The following is a 19,260-nucleotide window of genomic DNA, read 5'->3' as shown; positions in this document are numbered from 1 at the left end:
GGGGGCGGGACATCTATGGCCAAATGAAGAGCAAGTTGGACAAAGTGTCGGGATCCACTCATATTGACATCCACGATCTAAGCTCACCCTTCATCATAAACTCTATAACTTCGGGGGAAAGAGTTAGACGTATCAACTTCTATACGAGACTCGAGCAAAAGCTACCATTGCCATATGTTACATTCGATTATCAACAAATAAGGGCTTACCAATACCACTTGCCAGAAAACTGATGCCAGCAGCAGACCATAGAGCCACAGGGATGTTCCTGAGTCGAATCTAGATGGGAACAGTATTATGAGTTGATTTCTTGAGCTCCAATATAGGGTACCATTGTTGCAGGATCAAGGGGATTTTGGCTACTGTAATCGGGCCTCCATCCAAGACTTTCCTCCTGAATTCACTATCCGGAATGTGAAAGAAGTAAAAACCAAGGTCAGCAGCAATAACTTCGACCAAGTGATGGCCCCAGGCATTCTTGAGGGCGTCCTCTGTGAGGTGGAAGGGTAGGCGCTTCCCAATGTAGTAACCAACCAGACATTCCTCCCATTTCGGGTGAGTAGATTCGAGAATCTCCTCCGGCATTTGCAGAATCTTAGAGTTCTCAATTGTGGCCGGAGGAACAAAGGATAAACCATAGCCTTTGGTTGCCGAACGGGTTACAGCAGCCCAAGAGCGAGCAGGAGGGGGAGTTTCCTTCACAGGGGGAATCTGTACATTCAGAAATGGCTCCTCCGGCGCCTTATTCGGGGCATTCGGACGCCTTTTGGCCTCACGACCGTGGAGAACAGGGATAGATGCAGTGTCACGGCTGAAGGAGATCTTCCTATCCTTTCGATTTAGACCAGCAGAGGCGTTATCACGCCCAACAGCATTTAGCCGAGCAGGAATACCCAGCAGAGGACGAGCCCTACGAGCCCTGCTTCGTCCCCTGCTTCGCGAACGCCCAAAGTGGGCGCGAGGTCCTCTCAGAGCCGAGGAGTATCGCATAACAGGATTACGAGTGGGTGTGGGGGAGTGAGGGTGCTCAACCGGAGCAACAACATGGGCTTTACCTCGGTTATCTTCCACTACCTCAGAGGAAGACGCCATTCGGAGACGGCGAACTCGGAATTTCAAGCCCTAAGAATTTAGATCTGAGATTCCAGCTGAGGAAGACATACCATGGAAAATCGCTCGGTAGAAGACAAGATCGATGTAGAGGAATGTTGTCTCCAAGCGTGGGCGCAATCGGCCGCCGAACGGCCGGAAATGGGAGACGCGCGGGCGATGAACAAAGTGCTCGCGCAAACCCGGTTGAGAGCTTCAAAGATGAACGGTAATCCTTAATTAATTTAAGGGTTAATATCTTGAAAAACCCCAAACTGGTATACCTGTGATAAATTTACCCCAAACTATTTTTTTGACCACCAAAAACCCAAAATTGGTATATCTTTGACAAATTTATCCCAAATTAGTACACTTGTGACAAATTTACCCTTTATTAGTTTTCGTTAAATTTTACTGTTAAATTATTAAGTTAAATGACACGTAATGTTAATTGGTATACCAATTTGGGATTTTACGCTTCGTTTGTCATAGTTTACAATTTTTGTGATTTTTTTGTGGTATTAATTCAATTTAGCGGATGGTATATTTGTCACAAATTTACCAGTTTGGGTTTTTTGTGGTCGAATAAATTAGTTTGGGGTAAATTTGTAATAAATGTACAAGTTTAGGGTTTTTTTATGGTCAGTCGGGGTAAATTTGTCACATGTATATCAGTTTGGGGTTTTTTGTGGTTAAAAAAAAAGTTTGGAGTAAATTTGTCACAAATGTATCAGTTTGGAGTTTTTCAGGGTATTAACTCTTAATTTAACAACCTGGTTTTCGAGATTTTTAACTCCCTGATTAGCAAAATGGCACATCATCAACATCAAAAATGAAATAATTAATTGGTGCCTTTGAAATTCGAGAGAGTTGCTTGCGATGTTGTATGAGGTGAACGGACCATCGCCATCTTTCGCATTTGTGCATTTCATCAAGCAACGTAAGTGGTCGGTATAACTGTTTGATTTCGTAATGATTGGATAAGGCCTATATTATTATAAAATAAATCATAATTTATATAAGCGAAAAGGACTGCAGTTTTTTAAGCGTGATCTACTTCGTTTTCATAATAATCGAACAGATAATTTATTGAATGGATGAGTCAAAAATCAATCTCCGGCGGCTCGTAATGGACGTCCCATCTTCTTGGATTACGAAGTCCGAATGTTCGGATGGGCCATACACAGTAGCTGGGAAGCGTAATAGAGATGAAAAAAAAAAGCCGATAAAACCGGTGCACGGTCAATTTCGACCCCATCTTATTAGATCCATAGAATCACAAGAACAATCTCGGTTTTGACTAATCTAGTCGGTTTCAACTCTAATATCGTACGATCGATATGATTCATGTAATTATGGGGTACTTGATGAGCTGACAGTTTATTTATCTATTTAGGGTTTCGCATCATAAAGAAGAGAGAAGAGAGAATGATGAAATGGTTTATGAATATGGATTTTTATTAGGTCCAACTTTGGTGGGAGAAATAATCTACATATTCACTGTTGGATTGTCAATGTATGGAAGAATGAATTTATCTCTTCCTATGTCATTGGTTATCTAGAACTCTTGAAAAAAAAACACCTGTTTAACATCAGAAGATCATAATAGTTCTTTGTCCAACCACAGAAATACAGGGATGTCTCTCGGGTGACCAAAGAGAATTGTCTTCGTTGGCACTCAACCTTTAGTCGAACTTTCTAAGCTGCCATGGGCTTAGTCCTGTAAAAGTACTTAATATGGTGGTTGCATGATTGACGTGATGGGATCGACTTATCACTTTGCCTAAGTGATATACTCCCGTCTTCATATAAACGCTTAAAATCTTGTAATCACTTATTTTTTATTGATTTGTTACGTCACGCGTTGCTGTTATATAAAATAACTGTTCCATAAAGTACCAAATTTTATTTGATATACAATAATGGAAATTAAGACACGTGTCGTATGAAAAAAAAAATCCCTTTTAGAATTATCTATTTTCCTTGGGCAATTTTATTTATTTTTTAGTCGGGAGATATTAGTGGGAAATCCGGATGAAATTTGTCTAACGCAATCGTGGGCCCAGCCATTTTAACAATGGGAGAATAAAATTGATGGAAGGTAGCGGATTTGTCTTTCGACAGCAAAATAGAATCCAGGCCCAGCCCAATCTAAATTTTAACAATGCACGTCTCGTAATTGTATCAATTGCTCACAATTAGGTACGATCATCTAAAATTTTTAAAGCGATTTCTATATTTTAAGTTCCATTGGGTTACTATTTTTAGAGGAAACGTTTTCCACTTGTCATCCTGATTTTGAAAAAGGTTCTTAGGTAAGTTGATTTTAAAGCGATTTCTATATTTTATAGCTAAACTTTTGCATGTGTTCTTGTTGACATATGTGATGTAAATTGGCTAGTAGTTTGCTTGTTAAGCTTTGTGCTCACTTGTGGTTGATTATTATTTCTCAAATCAGTAGCATTTTGGGAAGACTAGGCCAAGATTTTGGACATACTATGGGTGGGAGACATATGACATTGTACATATGTAGCATCTAGTTTTGGATGATACAACTACGGGAGCTTTTGGGTGTGGTATGAAGTAGTGGTACCTTTTGCTCGCCCCCTAGTATACCGTGACCCTTTCACCAAAAATATATATGTAAAAGAAATGAAATGAGAGTGCTGGGTTTGCATTTCCGCATGTGTTTGTTTGAATTTTTATATATTATGAGTGTTCTTCAACCGTACACGCTTCTACATGCTTAAAAAGTGAAAATGTTTTAATAAAAGTGTTAGCTGTGATATCATGAGGCGTCACATTAACCTCTTCTCATGAATTTTTTTAGTGAAATAAATACATCCTACAATATGAAGAATATGAACAGAAAAAAAAAAAGACAGATGGGCACTAGTTCAATGCTGGCCTGTTTAAAAAGGACCCAATTAGCAAGCTACTTAGCTCAATCACTGACCTAGAACAGTAAATTTAATATCTCTGGACTGTCGCTCCATGTGTCATTGATAAGGAAAGATGCTGTGCAAGGTATTACGAACATCATCATGCTTCTCTCAGGAATTTTTTGATTTTCGACTGGATTTACATACATGTCAAAGCTTGGAAATTGAACAGAGCAAAATCTTTAATCCCAAAACAAGTGACAAGGCTTTCAAAGAGTTCATTTGGCTTTGCCCTTTGCTCAATTCTTGCCTAAGCACTGACGGGAAAATTACCAAAAAAGTCATAAACCTATTATAATTGTGTCAATTTAGTCATAAACTTTTTTTTTTGACCAATTGAGTCCTAAACATTTTACAATTATTTCGATTAGTCCATCTAACCAAAATTTAGTGTCGGACCGGCGCCAACAACCTTTTTTTAATAATATTTTATTTTTCTGAAATATTTTAGTATTTTTTTTTTTTTATCTTTGTTCCTTTTCTATCTTTTGTTTTTTTTTTTTTTTTTTTTTTTTCCTTCTCCCTCAACCTCCTTCCTCCTCTTCTCTCCTCCCTCCTTCCTTTGGCTCCGGCGACCAACCAAAGGGAAGGGCTGGCCTGATTGAGGCGATCAGGTTAGCTCGTCTCGCCGTTGCTAGATGAGGGCAAGCTCACCTAGCCATTGGCGGGCGAGCCCTCGCTAATTGGCGAGCTCGTGCCCAACGACGGTGGGGCTAAACCCCGCCGGATCTAGAGAGGCGATCTGGCGAGTTCACACCTAGTGACGCAGGGTGAGTCCTTGTTGGATCTGGCAAGGGCTCGCCTTGCCTGGCGATCACGAGGTGAGCCCTCACCAGATTCGACGAGGGGGGGCTTGCCGTCATGTCTGGCAAGTTTCCCCTCGCCGAATTTGGCGAGGGTTCGCCTCGTGTGGCAATCGTGAGGCGAGTTTGCGCCCAGCGACGGTAGGGCGAGGAGCGAGGCGAGCCCTCGCTAGATGGGTGGGGGCTCACCCCGCTGTTGTTGGGCGTGAGCTCGTCAACTGGCGAGGTGAGCCCGTCGGATCGCCTCAGTTGGGCAATCGGCTAGCTTGGCCAGTCGCCGAAGCCAAAGGAAGGAGGAGGGAGGAGGAAGGAAGAAGTAAGAGTGAGAAGGAAGAAAAAAAGGAGATAAAAAGGAAAAAAAGATAAAAAAATTAATATAATATTTCAAAAAATAAAATATTATTAAAAAAGGTCATCGGCGCCGGCCTGGCTGCCAAGTTAGTGCTAGTCGGCTAATTTTGGTTGGATAGAATGATTGGGAATAATTGAAAAAGGTTTAAGATTCAAATGGTCAAAAAAATAAGTTTATGACTGAACTGGCACAATTATAATAGATTTAGGATTTTTTTGGTAATTTTCCCAAGCATTGATAGGCATTAGTGATGTGGACTGTTGTGTAGCCAACCTTGGAAAAAGCAGTCCAAAGAAAAGCATAGTCTTCCTTGGAAAAGTCCCCTTTGATCGGGAATTGCATCATATAAACCACCACTTGGGAGCTTCACTTGCCATCAAGACAAGTCGTGATGCTTCTTCAGCATTGCATTCTTGCGGCTTTCGTATTTTTCTTTGTCCTCTTCCTTTATTTGATCGAGAAACTCTTCAAGTTGAGCGCGCGTGCGAATCCTCGTCTCCCTCCAGGAAGCCTAGGATGGCCACTCATCAGCGAGACTCTGGAGTTCCCCCGGGCAGGATGGCTAGGAGAGCCCGAACGGTTCATCAGGGAGAGGATGGACAGGCATGATGCAAGGGTCTTCAATGTTGGAGGTTTGTTTGTAAAAACAAATTAAGTGCATTTTCCTTGTCTCATATAAGAAAAGTGGGAGGAAGTGGACTAATTAATAAGTATGGGGTTTCGTTTATATACTTAAATGAATGATTGGGTGAGGCTAGACCCAACTATACCCGCGTGCGGGTGTGCGATTATTTGTTCGCTTTGCAAACTTTTCGAAATGATACATTTGTTATTTTATTTTTATTTTTTGGTTTGTTCATATGGACAATTTTCGAAATGTTACATTTGTTTGCTTTGTAACCTTTCACGAAGAGTTGTCTATGTTTTAAGAAAGTTTTATATATATACATTTCGGTTTTCAGAAGAATAAGCGTGTGATCATTTTCGAGACTTTTCTGAAAAATTATAGCCATCATTTTAATTGTTTCCTAGAGAGACCCTCGAGAAATACTAGAATTGCTATTTAGTATTCGCATTTGAGACTTTGTTGTAGAATTGCCATCTAGTATTCTCATTTGAGACTTTGTTGTATCCTTGAAGAAATTTGCCGGTGATCATTAACAACATTGTGGGGCAAATAAATCCTTAAGAAAGTGATATCACACCTCAAAGTCCGACTTGAGTACTCTAAAAGTCAATCTTCATTACTATACCCAATTCGAAGTCATATTTTCCCAACATTCAAGAAAGTGATACCACACTTTAAAGTCCGACTTGAGTACTCTAAAAGTCAATATTCATTACTCTACCCAATTCAAAGCCATATTTTCCCAACATTCAAGACATCCTTGCTCGGGGAGCCGATGGCCGTCTTCTGTGGGACGGTGGGGCACAAGTTCTTGTTCGGCAATGAGAACAAAGCCGTCAAGGTCTGGTGGCCGAGCACGGTGCAGAAGCTGTTCCGGGTCAACACGGCAGGTGAGGATGCCAAGTCCCTGAAGAGGATGCTCATGAACTTTTTCCATCTTGAGGCGCTCAAGAGGTATACAGAGAGGATGGACATGATCACCCAACACCATCTTGACACGCACTGGGAAGGAAGAGACGAAGTGCGACTCTATCCGGTGCTTAAGGTCTACACTCTCGAGTTGGCCTGTCGCATCTTCACCAGCACCGATGACCCTACACGAGTTTCAAACCTGGCCGCTTTATTCGACGTGTTCATAAATGGAGTCGTGAATTTGCCTATAAGTTTCCCCGGAACGGCATTCCACCGTTCAAACAGGGCTGCCAATTGAATCCGGGAAGAGATTCGGTCGATTACAATGGAGAGAAAATTAGCTCTGTGGGAAGAAAAGGCGACGCCTGACCAAGATCTCTTGTCCTTCTTGCTCACTTCTGCAGATGCTAACGGACGGTTCTTGAGCGAGATGGAGATCATTGACATCATACTCCTAATATTATTCGCTGGCCATGACACTACAAGATCCGCCATCACGCTGCTCATGAAGTATCTGAGTGATTATCCCGAAGTCTATGAAAACATTTGCAAAGGTTTAAAACACATCTGCAAGGCCTTTTTTTGGTGAAATTACAATTATTGAGAACGTTTTAACCTGTTGCAAGCGATTTTAAGCACTGAGTCATCTTTGGTCCCTTCATGTTCAAGCAGAGCACGAAGATGTTGCCAAATCGAAAGAACTGGCGTGGTTGCAGCGGAAGGATGTGCAGAAGATGAGGTACTCCATGAATGTGGTTGCAAAAGTTTTGAGGCTAATGTCACCACTGACCGGCGCGTTCCGAGAGGCCCTGGTCGATTTCACATACGCCGGTTATACAATTCCTAAAGGATGGAAGGTACTCTCGCAATCATCCTCTCGTAACTTTGTAGGAGCAGTAATAGAAGAAAGATTTTGAAGAGAACTGAGCTGTATGAATTTTTCCGATGATATAAGCTGATCAACTTGTCAGGTCAAACGAGCATAAAAAACTTCAATTTTGAAATTATGAGACTACGGTTTAACTGACTGGTGCATCTTTCACTGCGTGTGCTAGCTATATTGGTCTACCGGCTCCACACATAAAGATCCCGTTCTTTACCCGAATCCTGAAAAGTTTGATGCGTCGAGATTTGAAGGATCAGGGTCGAACCCTTTCTCGTACGTCCCGTTTGGAGGGGGGGCCAAGGATGTGCTTGGGGCATGAATTTGCCAGGATTCAGATCCTTATATTTCTTCACAATATGGTGACAAGATTCAAGTGGAATCTGGCGATCCCGGATGAAGCAATTGGTTATGACCCCATGCTTTCACCACAACAGGGGCTTCCACTCCGTCTTCTGCCACGCAGACTGTGAAACAGATGCTGAGTCTATCATCTTCAACTGCTAGTGAGCCTCTAAACTAGTTACTTAACTCCGGGATATATCATCTGAATTTTTCAGACGCAGGTCGTCTTTTTGGGCTGATATAGGGTGCATTTCGCTTAGCATTCTCAAGAGGTTTTTAACCTTCAAAATCCTCTTTGGGAAATGTTGGATTGTTTTGACAACCATTTTGAAATAGGCTTTAAAGTGAAAGTTAGCGTTGGAAAGTTGGAAAGCTCAATCTAGTAAGGACTAGCTTTGGGCCAAATGCTGAAACTTTTTTTTTTTCCAAAACTATCATCACTTATTTTTCAAATTTCTAATTTTGCCCTTGTTATTTTTTTAAATGCCAAAATAATGCTAAAAAAATCAAAATTATATAAATACTAAAAAAATAAATATATTTTGGTCTTTTAAAAAAATTATTTATATATTTGATTTTTAGCATTATTGTCAAAATTTATATTTAAAAAGTTACATACATTATTTTTTTTTCAATTTTAACAAATAAAAATTAAAAATTCCGACAAAGAGTTTGGTCTTTTTTAAAAAAAAATTATATATATGTATTTGATTTTTTAGCATTATTTTCAAAATTTATATTTAAAAAGTTACATACATTATTATTTTTTTCAATTTTAACAAATAAAAATTAAAAAATTCCGATAAAGAGTTTGGTCTTTTTAAAAAAAAAAATTATATATATGTATTTTATTTTTTAGCATTATTTTCAAATTTATATTTAAAAATTTGCATACATTATTTTTTAATTTAAAAATTTAAAAATTTAAAAATTTCAATGAAGGATTTGGTCTTTTTAAAAAAAAATATAAAAATATATATATATATATATATGTGATTTTTATTTTTAGCATTATTGTCAAAATTTATATTTAAAAAGTTGCATACATTATTTTTTTCATTTTAAAAAAAATAAAAATTAAAAAATTCCGATGAAGGGTTTGGTCTTTTTAAAAAAAATGATATATTTGATTTTTTTAGTATTATTGCCAAAATTTATATTTTAAAAAAGTTGTATAATTTTTTTTTTTTTTTGAATTTTAAACAAATGAAATTAAAAAAGAAACTAATATTAATCATGCAAAGGTTTTTTCAAATGTGTTTTCCACCAAATGGCATTTATCTCAATTTTTTTTCTCAAAGCCTAGTTTATCAAACGGCATTTGCATTTGCATTTGCCTAAAGTCTTTTAGACTATTAAATATCTTTGCATTTTCCCAATGAGCTTTCAAAATAGTGAACCAAACGTATTCATAAGCTTGAATATGTGCATCGATAAGGGTCAATATTACATTGACTCATGCTATACTATCATTTCATATCAAGAAACTGTGTTCTTTACACTTCCCGGTAAGGCATGTGCAGAGTTATGATCTCCAAGCTCTCCGTAATGAATAAGTTATGGTCAGCTAGAGAAGGTTAATTATTGTTTATCCTTTCATATGGCGCGAAGATTAAAATACATATGTTTTCTCTGCCTTTTGCAGAGCTTTATGTTCTTCAAATTGATCGTTTTCCTACTCTCACCGCCATTATTGGTCTTCGCTCAGAGCCCTGCTCCTCCTCATGGTGGTTTATCCCTTAAAATTGCCCAACAAGGACGCCTGGACTCGACCTCGAGCTGGTTCAAAGTGTAAGACTGAGTAGTTGACAAAACAGCATATGAACCATAATGACTACCGTTTCTGATATTGCTGTTAGGTGAACCTAATGTGTTATCAATCATATATGTCAGAAAGATTATTGTCTGATTTGCGATAAGTTGGCAGGTCTCACATTGTAATCCATAATATCTAAATGCGTTCTACCATTTACCTCAGTAAATGCCACGCCTGAGGCTTCCTAAAAATTCAGAACCATATCACCCTCTCTATAGTAAACTCATGCATGTCCAAGCTAATCATGCGTGCATAAGCTGCAAGGGATCCAACTAATGTGCAACCTTAATTAGATGTATCATCATGCAAAAGTAGGTTGTCCGCAAAGTGAACACAACTTGCCTTGTGTTTTTGTCCTTACTACTTCGACAACTGGACTTGCAAACAAGGAATTACCGACCTTGATATCTCCGTTTTCACTTTTAGAAGAAGGTTTCTGTCCTCTCTTTAATCCGAGAGAGAGAGAGAGAGAGAGAGAGAACAATTGATCCCTCTTCAATTTCTCACTAATATACTTTACATCTGTCAGAACTTCACATTTTGGGGAAAGGTAAAAAGTATGTAACTACCAGAAAAATTTCCACTCGGCATGTTTCGAAGTCCAAGATCAAAGTGACGTGCATAATGAGAATGAATAAATTTGCCCGAAGCTCCCATCAGTATGAGCAGTTGCTTCTCCGGTCCTCGTCTTAAGCCTTGTCTCGGTAGAGAACCAAGGTTCTTCAATTGCACAGCCAATTTTCAGCTCTATTTTTTGTTGAAGCCAAATAGAGATTTGATGGCATTAATGGCGTTCTCATTGATAAAGGATTCGTCAAACCTTTTCAGAAGAGGATCAAATTCCTCGGACTTCCTTACGTTTTCCAAATCAGGATCCGTTCGAATTCTCTGCATCAATTAGCAAAAACATGAGAAACGCAAGCTCAGCAAACTATGACACTTTTCATTCGATTCATTACCTTAAAGTCTTCGAACCCCGCTTCCAAAGCATCTTCCAGGGCAGAAAGCCCTGCTTGTACCTGTTTGTGACCATTAAAAAAATTGGATTTGTAGCTGCTATGAAAATAAAACAATGTAGCCTAAACCGGAAAAGCATTTTCGGTTTTAATAAAAAACCAGGAGCTACCTGATCAAGCTTAGAATAACAACAAGCGACATTGTAACTTGCAACAGATGCTTCATTAGCATCAGGTTTCGACCCCAATACAGACTCGAATTTCTCCAATGCATCCTCATATTTGCCATCCCTACAAATCGATTGACCCAGGAAAGAGAGAATTAATAACATAACCAAGGGCAATTCTCTGCTCAGTGGCAGCTACACGATCCATAGAAACAACTTAGCAGCAGAAAACTTGTGCAATGATATTCATGAATTTAAGAGTTGCATAGCCAGAGTTTAGATGGAGTCCGATATTATAGTCCCTCAGCGACACACTTGTATCTGTATGAAAGATTATAGCTTCCAGCACATACAGATATTGGTCCACCCATTGATGATGACATAGTAACAAATGCAACTAAATTGAAAAGATAGTACATCATGAAAGTATCCAAACAAAGAAATGACACTACCTGTAGAGCAGCAGCCCTTCACGGAGGTCCTTCTCTCTTCCCTCTTTCTGTTCTTTTTTCTTCGTGTAATTTTGCATCTGGAACAGCCAATTTTTTTGATATGCCAGTCTTTTAAATTTGTAAAAAGCAATACTATTGACAAAATACTCAATGCGGGAAGATTAAAAAGAACACCATCTTGTACTTACTTGGATTTCCCTAACTCTGTTACTTATTACCCCAGAATTCCTCTCAGCTCTAATGATCTCCTTCTCTGTTAGCTCACCAGCTTCCTCCAGTTTACCTGAGAAGTACACAAATTTGTGCAGTTCAAGCCACAGCGAAATGGCACTGAACCTTTTCCTCGCATAATGGTGTAGAAATCAATAAGCATTAAATAGATTGAAAGGTTCAATGGAGGAGGAACGAACCATATCTTTTCTGCATCCTCATGAGCAATGGGCCAATCCTTTGACGGATAGTATACATTGTCCTTCCATATTCAGCCGCAGGCCATATCTCTGTCCCAAACACTGCACTGCATACAACTACTAGACTTGTGTCATTGTCCCAATGTGCACTTGTATCAAATTTTTCCAGCACAACAATAGAAGGACAAGCCACAGATAATGGCAAAGAAACAAATAAGACAGGAAAAAAAGGTAATTAAGGAACTTGGAAGCTGCATAATGTAACATTCCATTGAGTGATATCAAATTCTCAAGTTTTATTGTAAATCTACTTGAGAATTGTTTATCTGAACCGCCAATTTGACCATTCATAATAACCTCTATTGGCAAGTCGAAGTAAATGTCAACAAATTTGCAGTTCCTTACTAGTACTCACAAGTCACAAATGAGCTCGATATGAAGGCAATACTTTCAGGTCAGCTGTCCAGCTTTCTTATCGAGTTATTTTCTTAAACTTGCAGGGGCTCAGGTTGTGCACCATTAAGCCTCTAACTTTGAGCTGTCTCAAACACAAACTACTTAACGTAGCTCCATCTTCCTTTAATCTGCCAACCCGGCTATTGGCCAACACTTATATTCTAACACAGTCACAAGCTAAGGCACTATCAACCATTGTAAAACCCAATTGTCAATTATGAGTCGGTGCACTCAATTGACATTCTTTTTGATTGGCCATTTTATGTAAATACATGTGCTGCCTAGCAACTTGCAAATTGGCAATGAGCTAATCAGCAAATTGCGGCTATACACTGAATTGCCGCAACTGCAAGTAAGCATGAACCCATTTCTTGCACAAACATTAAACTATCACAGAATAAAACAGGTCCAAAAAAGAAAAAGAAATAGGAAGAATAAATTCGCTAGAAAACCTGGTGGCGAGTACTTTATCCCCCACAGTGAACACGCCGGTCTTGTCAGCAGATCCACCAGGCGCAATTGCGTCAATGTAAGTCCCACCATCTCTTCCTTTCACAAACCTTAACCCATATGGCTGCTCTATCTCCACCTCATACTCCTCATACTCCTCTTCTCCTTCTCCTCCTCCTCCTTCGGCTGCTTCCGGCGACGTCTGTGACTCTGTTTCAGATGCTTTCACCACCAAATTGGACGCTTTTGCCAAGTGGGTCTCCGAGAAATGACCAGAAAGGCTGACGAAAGAGCACTTCTTGGAAAATGAATGCTTGGTGTGGAAGAGCACCAACTGGGATGGCTTGTTCTGAGCGGTTCTTGGTAATGGTGGTGAAGAGCAGAGAGAGGATGCATAGCTTCTTTGAGCTATAGACATGATCCTTGAGCTTGTTTTTAGTTCTGCTCTGTCAGAGATCACAAGAGTCGAGTGAGAGTAAGGAAGGCTGGATTGGTTGAAAATGGGAGGAGAGAGAGAGAGAGAGAGGGAGGAGAAAAGAGGGGAGGCTTTGGATTGCAAGAGCGCTTGGACTAGTGGCTGAAAACCGTCGGGCGTTCATGTAGTTATTTGCTCCGCTTGGACATGGCCACGTGTCCGCCTTGTGGATGGCTGCCGATGTGGACTGTAGGAATATGAAGTATCAGATATTCCCTCAGATCCTGTGTAGACACGTTGCTGGAAATGCAGCGTGTCCCTGCCTCTCCTCTACTATGATACTATCCTTATTCCATTTTTATCAACCGGCCTTTAATATTTCTAACATTACTCTTTATAATTTATTCTATGATTTGAGCAAATCGCTTTATCTTTAGAGACAATTCTTGATGCTCCTCACAATTGTGTGCTCCACCTTGTAAAATTACAATTAATCATTCGTATGCATCAGATGAGAAATTAGTAAATACTCTTCACCTATTTTGATACACATTAAACTTTTTAAAATAGTTCCTCCTTAAAAAAAAAAATGTTTCACCTTTTATAATAAGCGGGACAAAATTTCGGAACACATAACAATAATTTATAGGAATAGGGGATCACCTTATCTAAAACCCCTCTCTCATTAAAAATAGTCAAAAGCACTCCCATTTAGTAGCAAAGAGAAAGAAACAAGTGAGATGCATTGTTTATTTAGTTATATAGATCTTCGGTCGAAATCAAGATTTTCAAAGATATTCTAACCTACCATAGCCCTTGGGCATATCCACCTTTAGCCCTAGGTACCCCTTCCCTCTCCTTTGGTTCTTCATGCAATGCACCACCTCGTGTGCTAGACTGGAAATTTCTGCAGAATGCCTTCCAAAGTACAAAAGCTAATTCCAGTGGAGTAGGGGAACTTTCCAACAAAGGTCTCAAGCGATTAGCAAGGATCTTGGCGATAAATTTATAGGTTAAATTACATAGACCAATCGCATTACCTTTCTTGGGATAAGTCATATAGGTGGTACTCATCTACTTGAACATGAATGTATCTGTAACATATTCACCATTTGCTTGCCAACTATTCCCCGACTTTGCACATAGAATACCACCGGCAAGCCATCTGGGAACATTACAAAATTCGTCATTTTCTTCTTTAGTAACGCATCAACTCACAAAGCATATCAAACCCTCGAGGAACTCTGTTTTGGTTCAAGTAAATATATTTCTGATATCACTTACAGAATACTCCCGTATTGACTACTCTGGTTTGATGAGCATGTAGTAGGTTGAAATGGCTTTCTATTGACTATAAGTATACTAGAAATAACGTTAGGTTGAGAGAGTTATGGCGTGATGAAGTTTTGTGCCCAAGCTTCACGTTACAAATGGCTTTAATTACTTTGAGTATGAGATTTGTTAATGCACGGGAGTCGTTTTGTTACTGATTAGGCATAGTATAACCATTTTGTAATTGAGGTAACATGTTACTCAATTTTAACATTGTTTCTCACTTATTTGATAGGATCGCAAGATCAATGGTTCAAGTAACATTTGTTATTTGGTTTTAGGGCAATCATAGGGAGTGGTACTGATATCTTTTTGGTTTTGTAATACTCATATATGGAGGTAAGAGTAACTCAATATATACATATATGGAAATAAGAACATATTTGTTGTATAAAGTTGGATGGAGTGTTTGGTACTTTTGGGTTATTGTGGGATGGTTCGATAAATCTTTCTTGAAGGGTTATGCATACTATTTTGTACATTTAAGATATGAAATGAGTTTTTTGATGATTTAGAAAATGTTTAATGAGAAAGACATTTTGAAATGTTATTGATTTATGATATGGATTCCGAATTGATTTTGGGGAGAGAATTGATTTGTGAAAAGATATGGTTTGGTTTGTGAAGTCAATCATGAGATGAAATGATCAAGGGTTAAGTGTTACAAGATAACGTATCTTCGTGGGAACTACTTCTAGGGTCTTGTATTCAAGAGCTAAGTGTTACACAGTGACTTGAGTCGCATGGGAGCCACCTCTAGAGCCTTGTAATATTGATATATGTTGATTATGAACTAAGTGTTACACGATAACATAATTTCATGGGAGCCATTGCTAGGGCCTTGTACTATTGATATGTATCGATTAAGGATTAAGTACTACACAATAACGTAATTTTGTGGGAGCCACCACTAGGGTCTTGTACTATTGTTATGTGTTGATCAAGGATTAAGTACTACACAATAACATAATTTCGTGGGAGCTACCCGTAGAGCCTTATAGTCAAGGACTAAGTGCTATATGATAATGGAACTTTATGGGAGTCACCACTAGAGTCTTGTACTATTGATATGTTTGATCAAGGGCTAAGTGCTACACGATGATGCGATCTTGTGAGAGCCACCTTTAGGGCCTTGAGATGTAATGTGTTACAAATTGGAGAATGGAATGGACCATTGACTTGAAATATGACGAATTTGATTATGGAACTGAGCTATCGATGCTTGTTTTGATATTATGGATGAACGAGAAATTTTGCTAATGATATATCAAATTTGAAGAAATATATAACTCATGTTATTCTTTTAAGTTATTATATTTTGGGTTTATCATAAAGAATCATGTCTTTAAGTTTTAAATGTGTAATAAGGAGGTTGATTTGTTTAGAAGATATATACCATTTACCGGGCTGTGGTTGCTTACCCCTCTTTTTCCTAATCGTTTTAGGTTCTTTGGTTAGCATCAATAGTACGAGAGTACTAAAGATGAGACTTTTGGGTGTAGATCTTTGGGTATAGTTTGAGGCTATGCCTTTCGGGTGGAAGGACGGCCGTATCATCCATATCCCTATAGTTTTGGGGTGCGACACAATATGTAATAGCTATATTTACCATAATAATCACAAGTTTTTTTTAGTAATTATTATGTATTATTCTTTATTTAAGGAGAATGAATCTCCCTCGAGAAGTTAAGAAATATGGGGATTTCTACCATGGATGTAGGCTTTCAAGAAATATTTTTTTGGTTGACCAAACCACATAAAACTTTTGTTCATCTTTCTTTTTCCTTGCCTCTTTCCACTTCATACTAACGCTATATGCGCTTTCCTACTGCTTCATTAGTTGTTGCTCCTTGTCTTTATAATAAGTTAATTTATCTTATTCTGGTTCGTTTTGCACAATGATCAACAATTCTGTCACCATCAATTTGGATCATTCTAGCTCGAATGAAATGGGCGCTTGACTCACCTCTATTCCTTTTAATGGTCGTAATTACCTCCCTTGATCTTGACGATTACAATCGCTCTTTAAGACAAATCAAAGTTGAGCATATTAATGCCTTGATCAGACCTCTTCCTCTTAGTGACCTAAATTTGCCAAATGGCAAGCTGCTAATAATCTTATCATGTCATGGATTGTTAACTCCATGGATCCTTAATTCTATGAGATTTTTGCATATTCTTAGATTGTGAAGGCCCTATGAGTCTCTCTTCGTGATATGTATAGACATCAAGAGAATGCTTCTTGGATTTTGAGTTGCAACAAGAGTTTGCTCATACTAAGCAAGCCTTTGGTCAATCTTTCATTGAACATCTTGGCAATCCCAAGCGGAAATGGGACAAACTTCAACAATATTTGACTTGAATATGAAGATGTTAAGATATAGATTCTTATGAGTGATGCTTTACCATCATTTGCTAATATTTATGTCATTGTTCAATAAGAAGAACCTTGTCTAAGGGTGATGAATATTGAACTCGAATCAAGGGGAGAAGTGGTAGAGAGTTCAGCTAATACAGTAATGTTGGCAAGAACTGGTACTAGCATTCGTTTTAATGGTGTCAAAGGAAAAGGCTGGTATTGGCATTCGTACATGGGATCATTGTTGAAATTTATTCCCTCACATGCGATGTAGTAAAGACAAGGCTACTGATAAGATTATGGATCATAAAGTTGCTAGTTAGGTCACTACTATAGATTTTCAAACATCTCTTGGACAAATAGCCTTGCAACTCCAACAACTAATATCATCTAGCAATGCGTCTCAACTAAGTTTTGACTCAAGAAGCATGGCCTAAACTTCTAGTAATATCTTTGCCTTGTTTGCATCCTCTATGAATTATTTCATAATTAATTCAAGAGTAACTAACCACATGTGCGGTTGTTCTTATTGGATAACTCATTTGCATGAGCTTGCTACTAGTTTCTACTCTTCTATCATGGTTGCTAATGGTGAAATGTCCCTGTAAAAGGGGTTGGGAAATTTGATTTATTTTCTAAACTCTTTTGATGTGTTATTTATGCTCTCACTATCTTCTAACTTGTTATCTGTTGGCAAAATTACTAGAGATCTATATTGCAATATTACATTTTCCTGTGATAATGTTATCTTTTAGAACATAACCATAGGGAGGAAGATTGGTGAAGGTCGGTTTCAAAAGGGGGTATACACTATTGATTTTTCGAGTATGGTTTTGGTTGCTAGTTAGAATTAAGGTTTCATATCTCAACTATGGCATTAGCATATGGGGTATCAATTAGATTGGGAGTTATGATCCATTGATCCTACATCTTCTCTGGATTCAAGCTCTTGTGAAGCTTGTTAATTTGTTAGACAACATAGATTATTGCCTTTTTTCTCAAAAAACAAATAGTGCTTACGAACTATTTGAGTTGATTTATTTTGATGTTTAGGGTAATTCACCAATAGCATGTTGAGGTATTTTTAAGTACTTTTTATAGATGATAAATCTCAAACTACTTGGTTATATTTGCTTACCTCTAAAAGTAAAATATTGATAGTGTTCAAGGAATTTACTCAAATGGTCTATACACAATATGGTGCTAGGATTAAAATATTGTGTACTGAAAATGGGACTGAATACATCAATCACTCCTTTGAGTCATTTCTCAAAAGTCTAGCTATTGTGCACCAGACTTTATGTGTTAAAACTCCCCAACAAAATGGGGGTCACGGAGAGGAAAAATTGTCATCTCCTTAAGGTAACTTGATCCCTTTTGTCTTATGAAATCTTACCTCAACATTTTTGGTCAGATGCTGTTCTAAAAAGTTGCTATTTGATCAATCGTCTTCCTAGTAAGGTTTTGCAATACAAATCTTTTGTGGAAGTGCTCCTTGGCCGGTCGATTAATCTATCTCATCTCCATGTATTTGGTAGTATATGCTACGTTCACACTTCATCCAGGAGTATATTAGACCCTTGTGTACACAAATGCCTTTTTTTGGGTATTCCATTTTTAAAAAGAGTTATAAATGCTTTGATAGTTCTACCAAAAAAATACTTATTTCTCGAGATGTTATGTTTGATGAAACTCACATATATTTTATGTTTGAATAGTGGTGACAATGGAATTTGATGGAATTTGCTCCCTTACCAATTGTTTCTATTGATTTGGTGATTGATAAGAAGCACAAAAATGGGAGAGACACTCCTAATCAAGACACCGCGTCTTTAGTTCCTGACCTTATCCAGGAAATAGCTCCAATTCGTTGATCAACTTGAGCATTTCATTTTTCAACTGGCTTTGGGACTTTTCACTTATTAATTGTCTACGGCCTATCCCATACAAGCTTATGTTTGTTATGATTACATCTTTCTAGATTTTTGTAACTTCTTATCAGCTATTGATACAAATATTGAACTTGCAAACTTTCTTGAGGGGCGACAATTAGTTGTGTGGAGAAAGGCCATGGATGAAGAACTCTAAACTCTTGACAAAAATCAGACTTATGAGTAGGCTATCGATGGATTTACAAGATTAATTACAAAAGTGATGGTTCAATTGAAAGGCACAAACCTAGATTGGTGGCCAAGGATACTCCCTAACATACGAAGTAGAATAAAAAAAACATTTGTTCCTGTAGTAAAGATGAATACTGTCAGAATTCTCATGTTAATTGTTATTAATTGTGGTTGGTCTTTATTCTAGATGGACATTAAGGATGCATTCTTTCATGGAGAGCTTGGAGAAGAAATGTATATGGACCTCCCTTGGGGTCACCCCTTAGAAAATTAAGGATTTGTTTGCAAACTCAAGAAGGCATCTAGTTTCAAGTAGTCATCTTGAGCATGGTGTAGAAAGTTAAAGTATCGCCCTTGTGACATTTGAATT

General features: G+C 38.2%; 1 protein-coding gene and 1 pseudogene across 1 annotated transcript; one reads left to right on the top strand and one right to left on the bottom strand.

The window, feature by feature from the left end:
* Window positions 1-5,577: 5,577 nt before the first annotated feature.
* Window positions 5,578-9,994, top strand: LOC104423779 (annotated as a pseudogene).
* Window positions 9,995-10,143: 149 nt separating this feature from the next.
* LOC104422276 (protein MET1, chloroplastic) lies at window positions 10,144-13,222 on the bottom strand. The gene is made up of 7 exons (XM_010034550.3): window positions 12,664-13,222; window positions 11,756-11,862; window positions 11,534-11,628; window positions 11,346-11,422; window positions 10,897-11,017; window positions 10,730-10,789; window positions 10,144-10,658 (listed from the first exon to the last, which is right to left on the bottom strand). Exons 1-7 carry the CDS (start codon window positions 13,077-13,079, stop codon window positions 10,518-10,520), a joined length of 1,017 nt encoding a protein of 338 aa, XP_010032852.1. The 5' UTR covers window positions 13,080-13,222; the 3' UTR covers window positions 10,144-10,517.
* Between the last annotated feature and the right edge of the window lie 6,038 nt (window positions 13,223-19,260).

The sequence above is a fragment of the Eucalyptus grandis genome, chromosome 10 (assembly GCF_016545825.1).
Source record: "Eucalyptus grandis isolate ANBG69807.140 chromosome 10, ASM1654582v1, whole genome shotgun sequence".
Taxonomy (NCBI): Eukaryota; Viridiplantae; Streptophyta; class Magnoliopsida; order Myrtales; family Myrtaceae; genus Eucalyptus; species Eucalyptus grandis.
This window is presented reverse-complemented; position numbering and strand designations above follow the sequence as displayed.

Coding starts and splice junctions, on each gene's coding strand:
- LOC104422276 (XM_010034550.3), bottom strand. CDS start 13,079: ATGTCTATAGCTCAAAGAAGCTATGCATCCTCTCTCTGCTCTTCACCA. Junction 11,018..11,345: donor GAAGGGCTGCTGCTCTACAG/GTAGTGTCATTT, acceptor ATCGATTTGTAG/GGATGGCAAATATGAGGATG. Junction 10,659..10,729: donor CGGGGTTCGAAGACTTTAAG/GTAATGAATCGA, acceptor TAATTGATGCAG/AGAATTCGAACGGATCCTGA.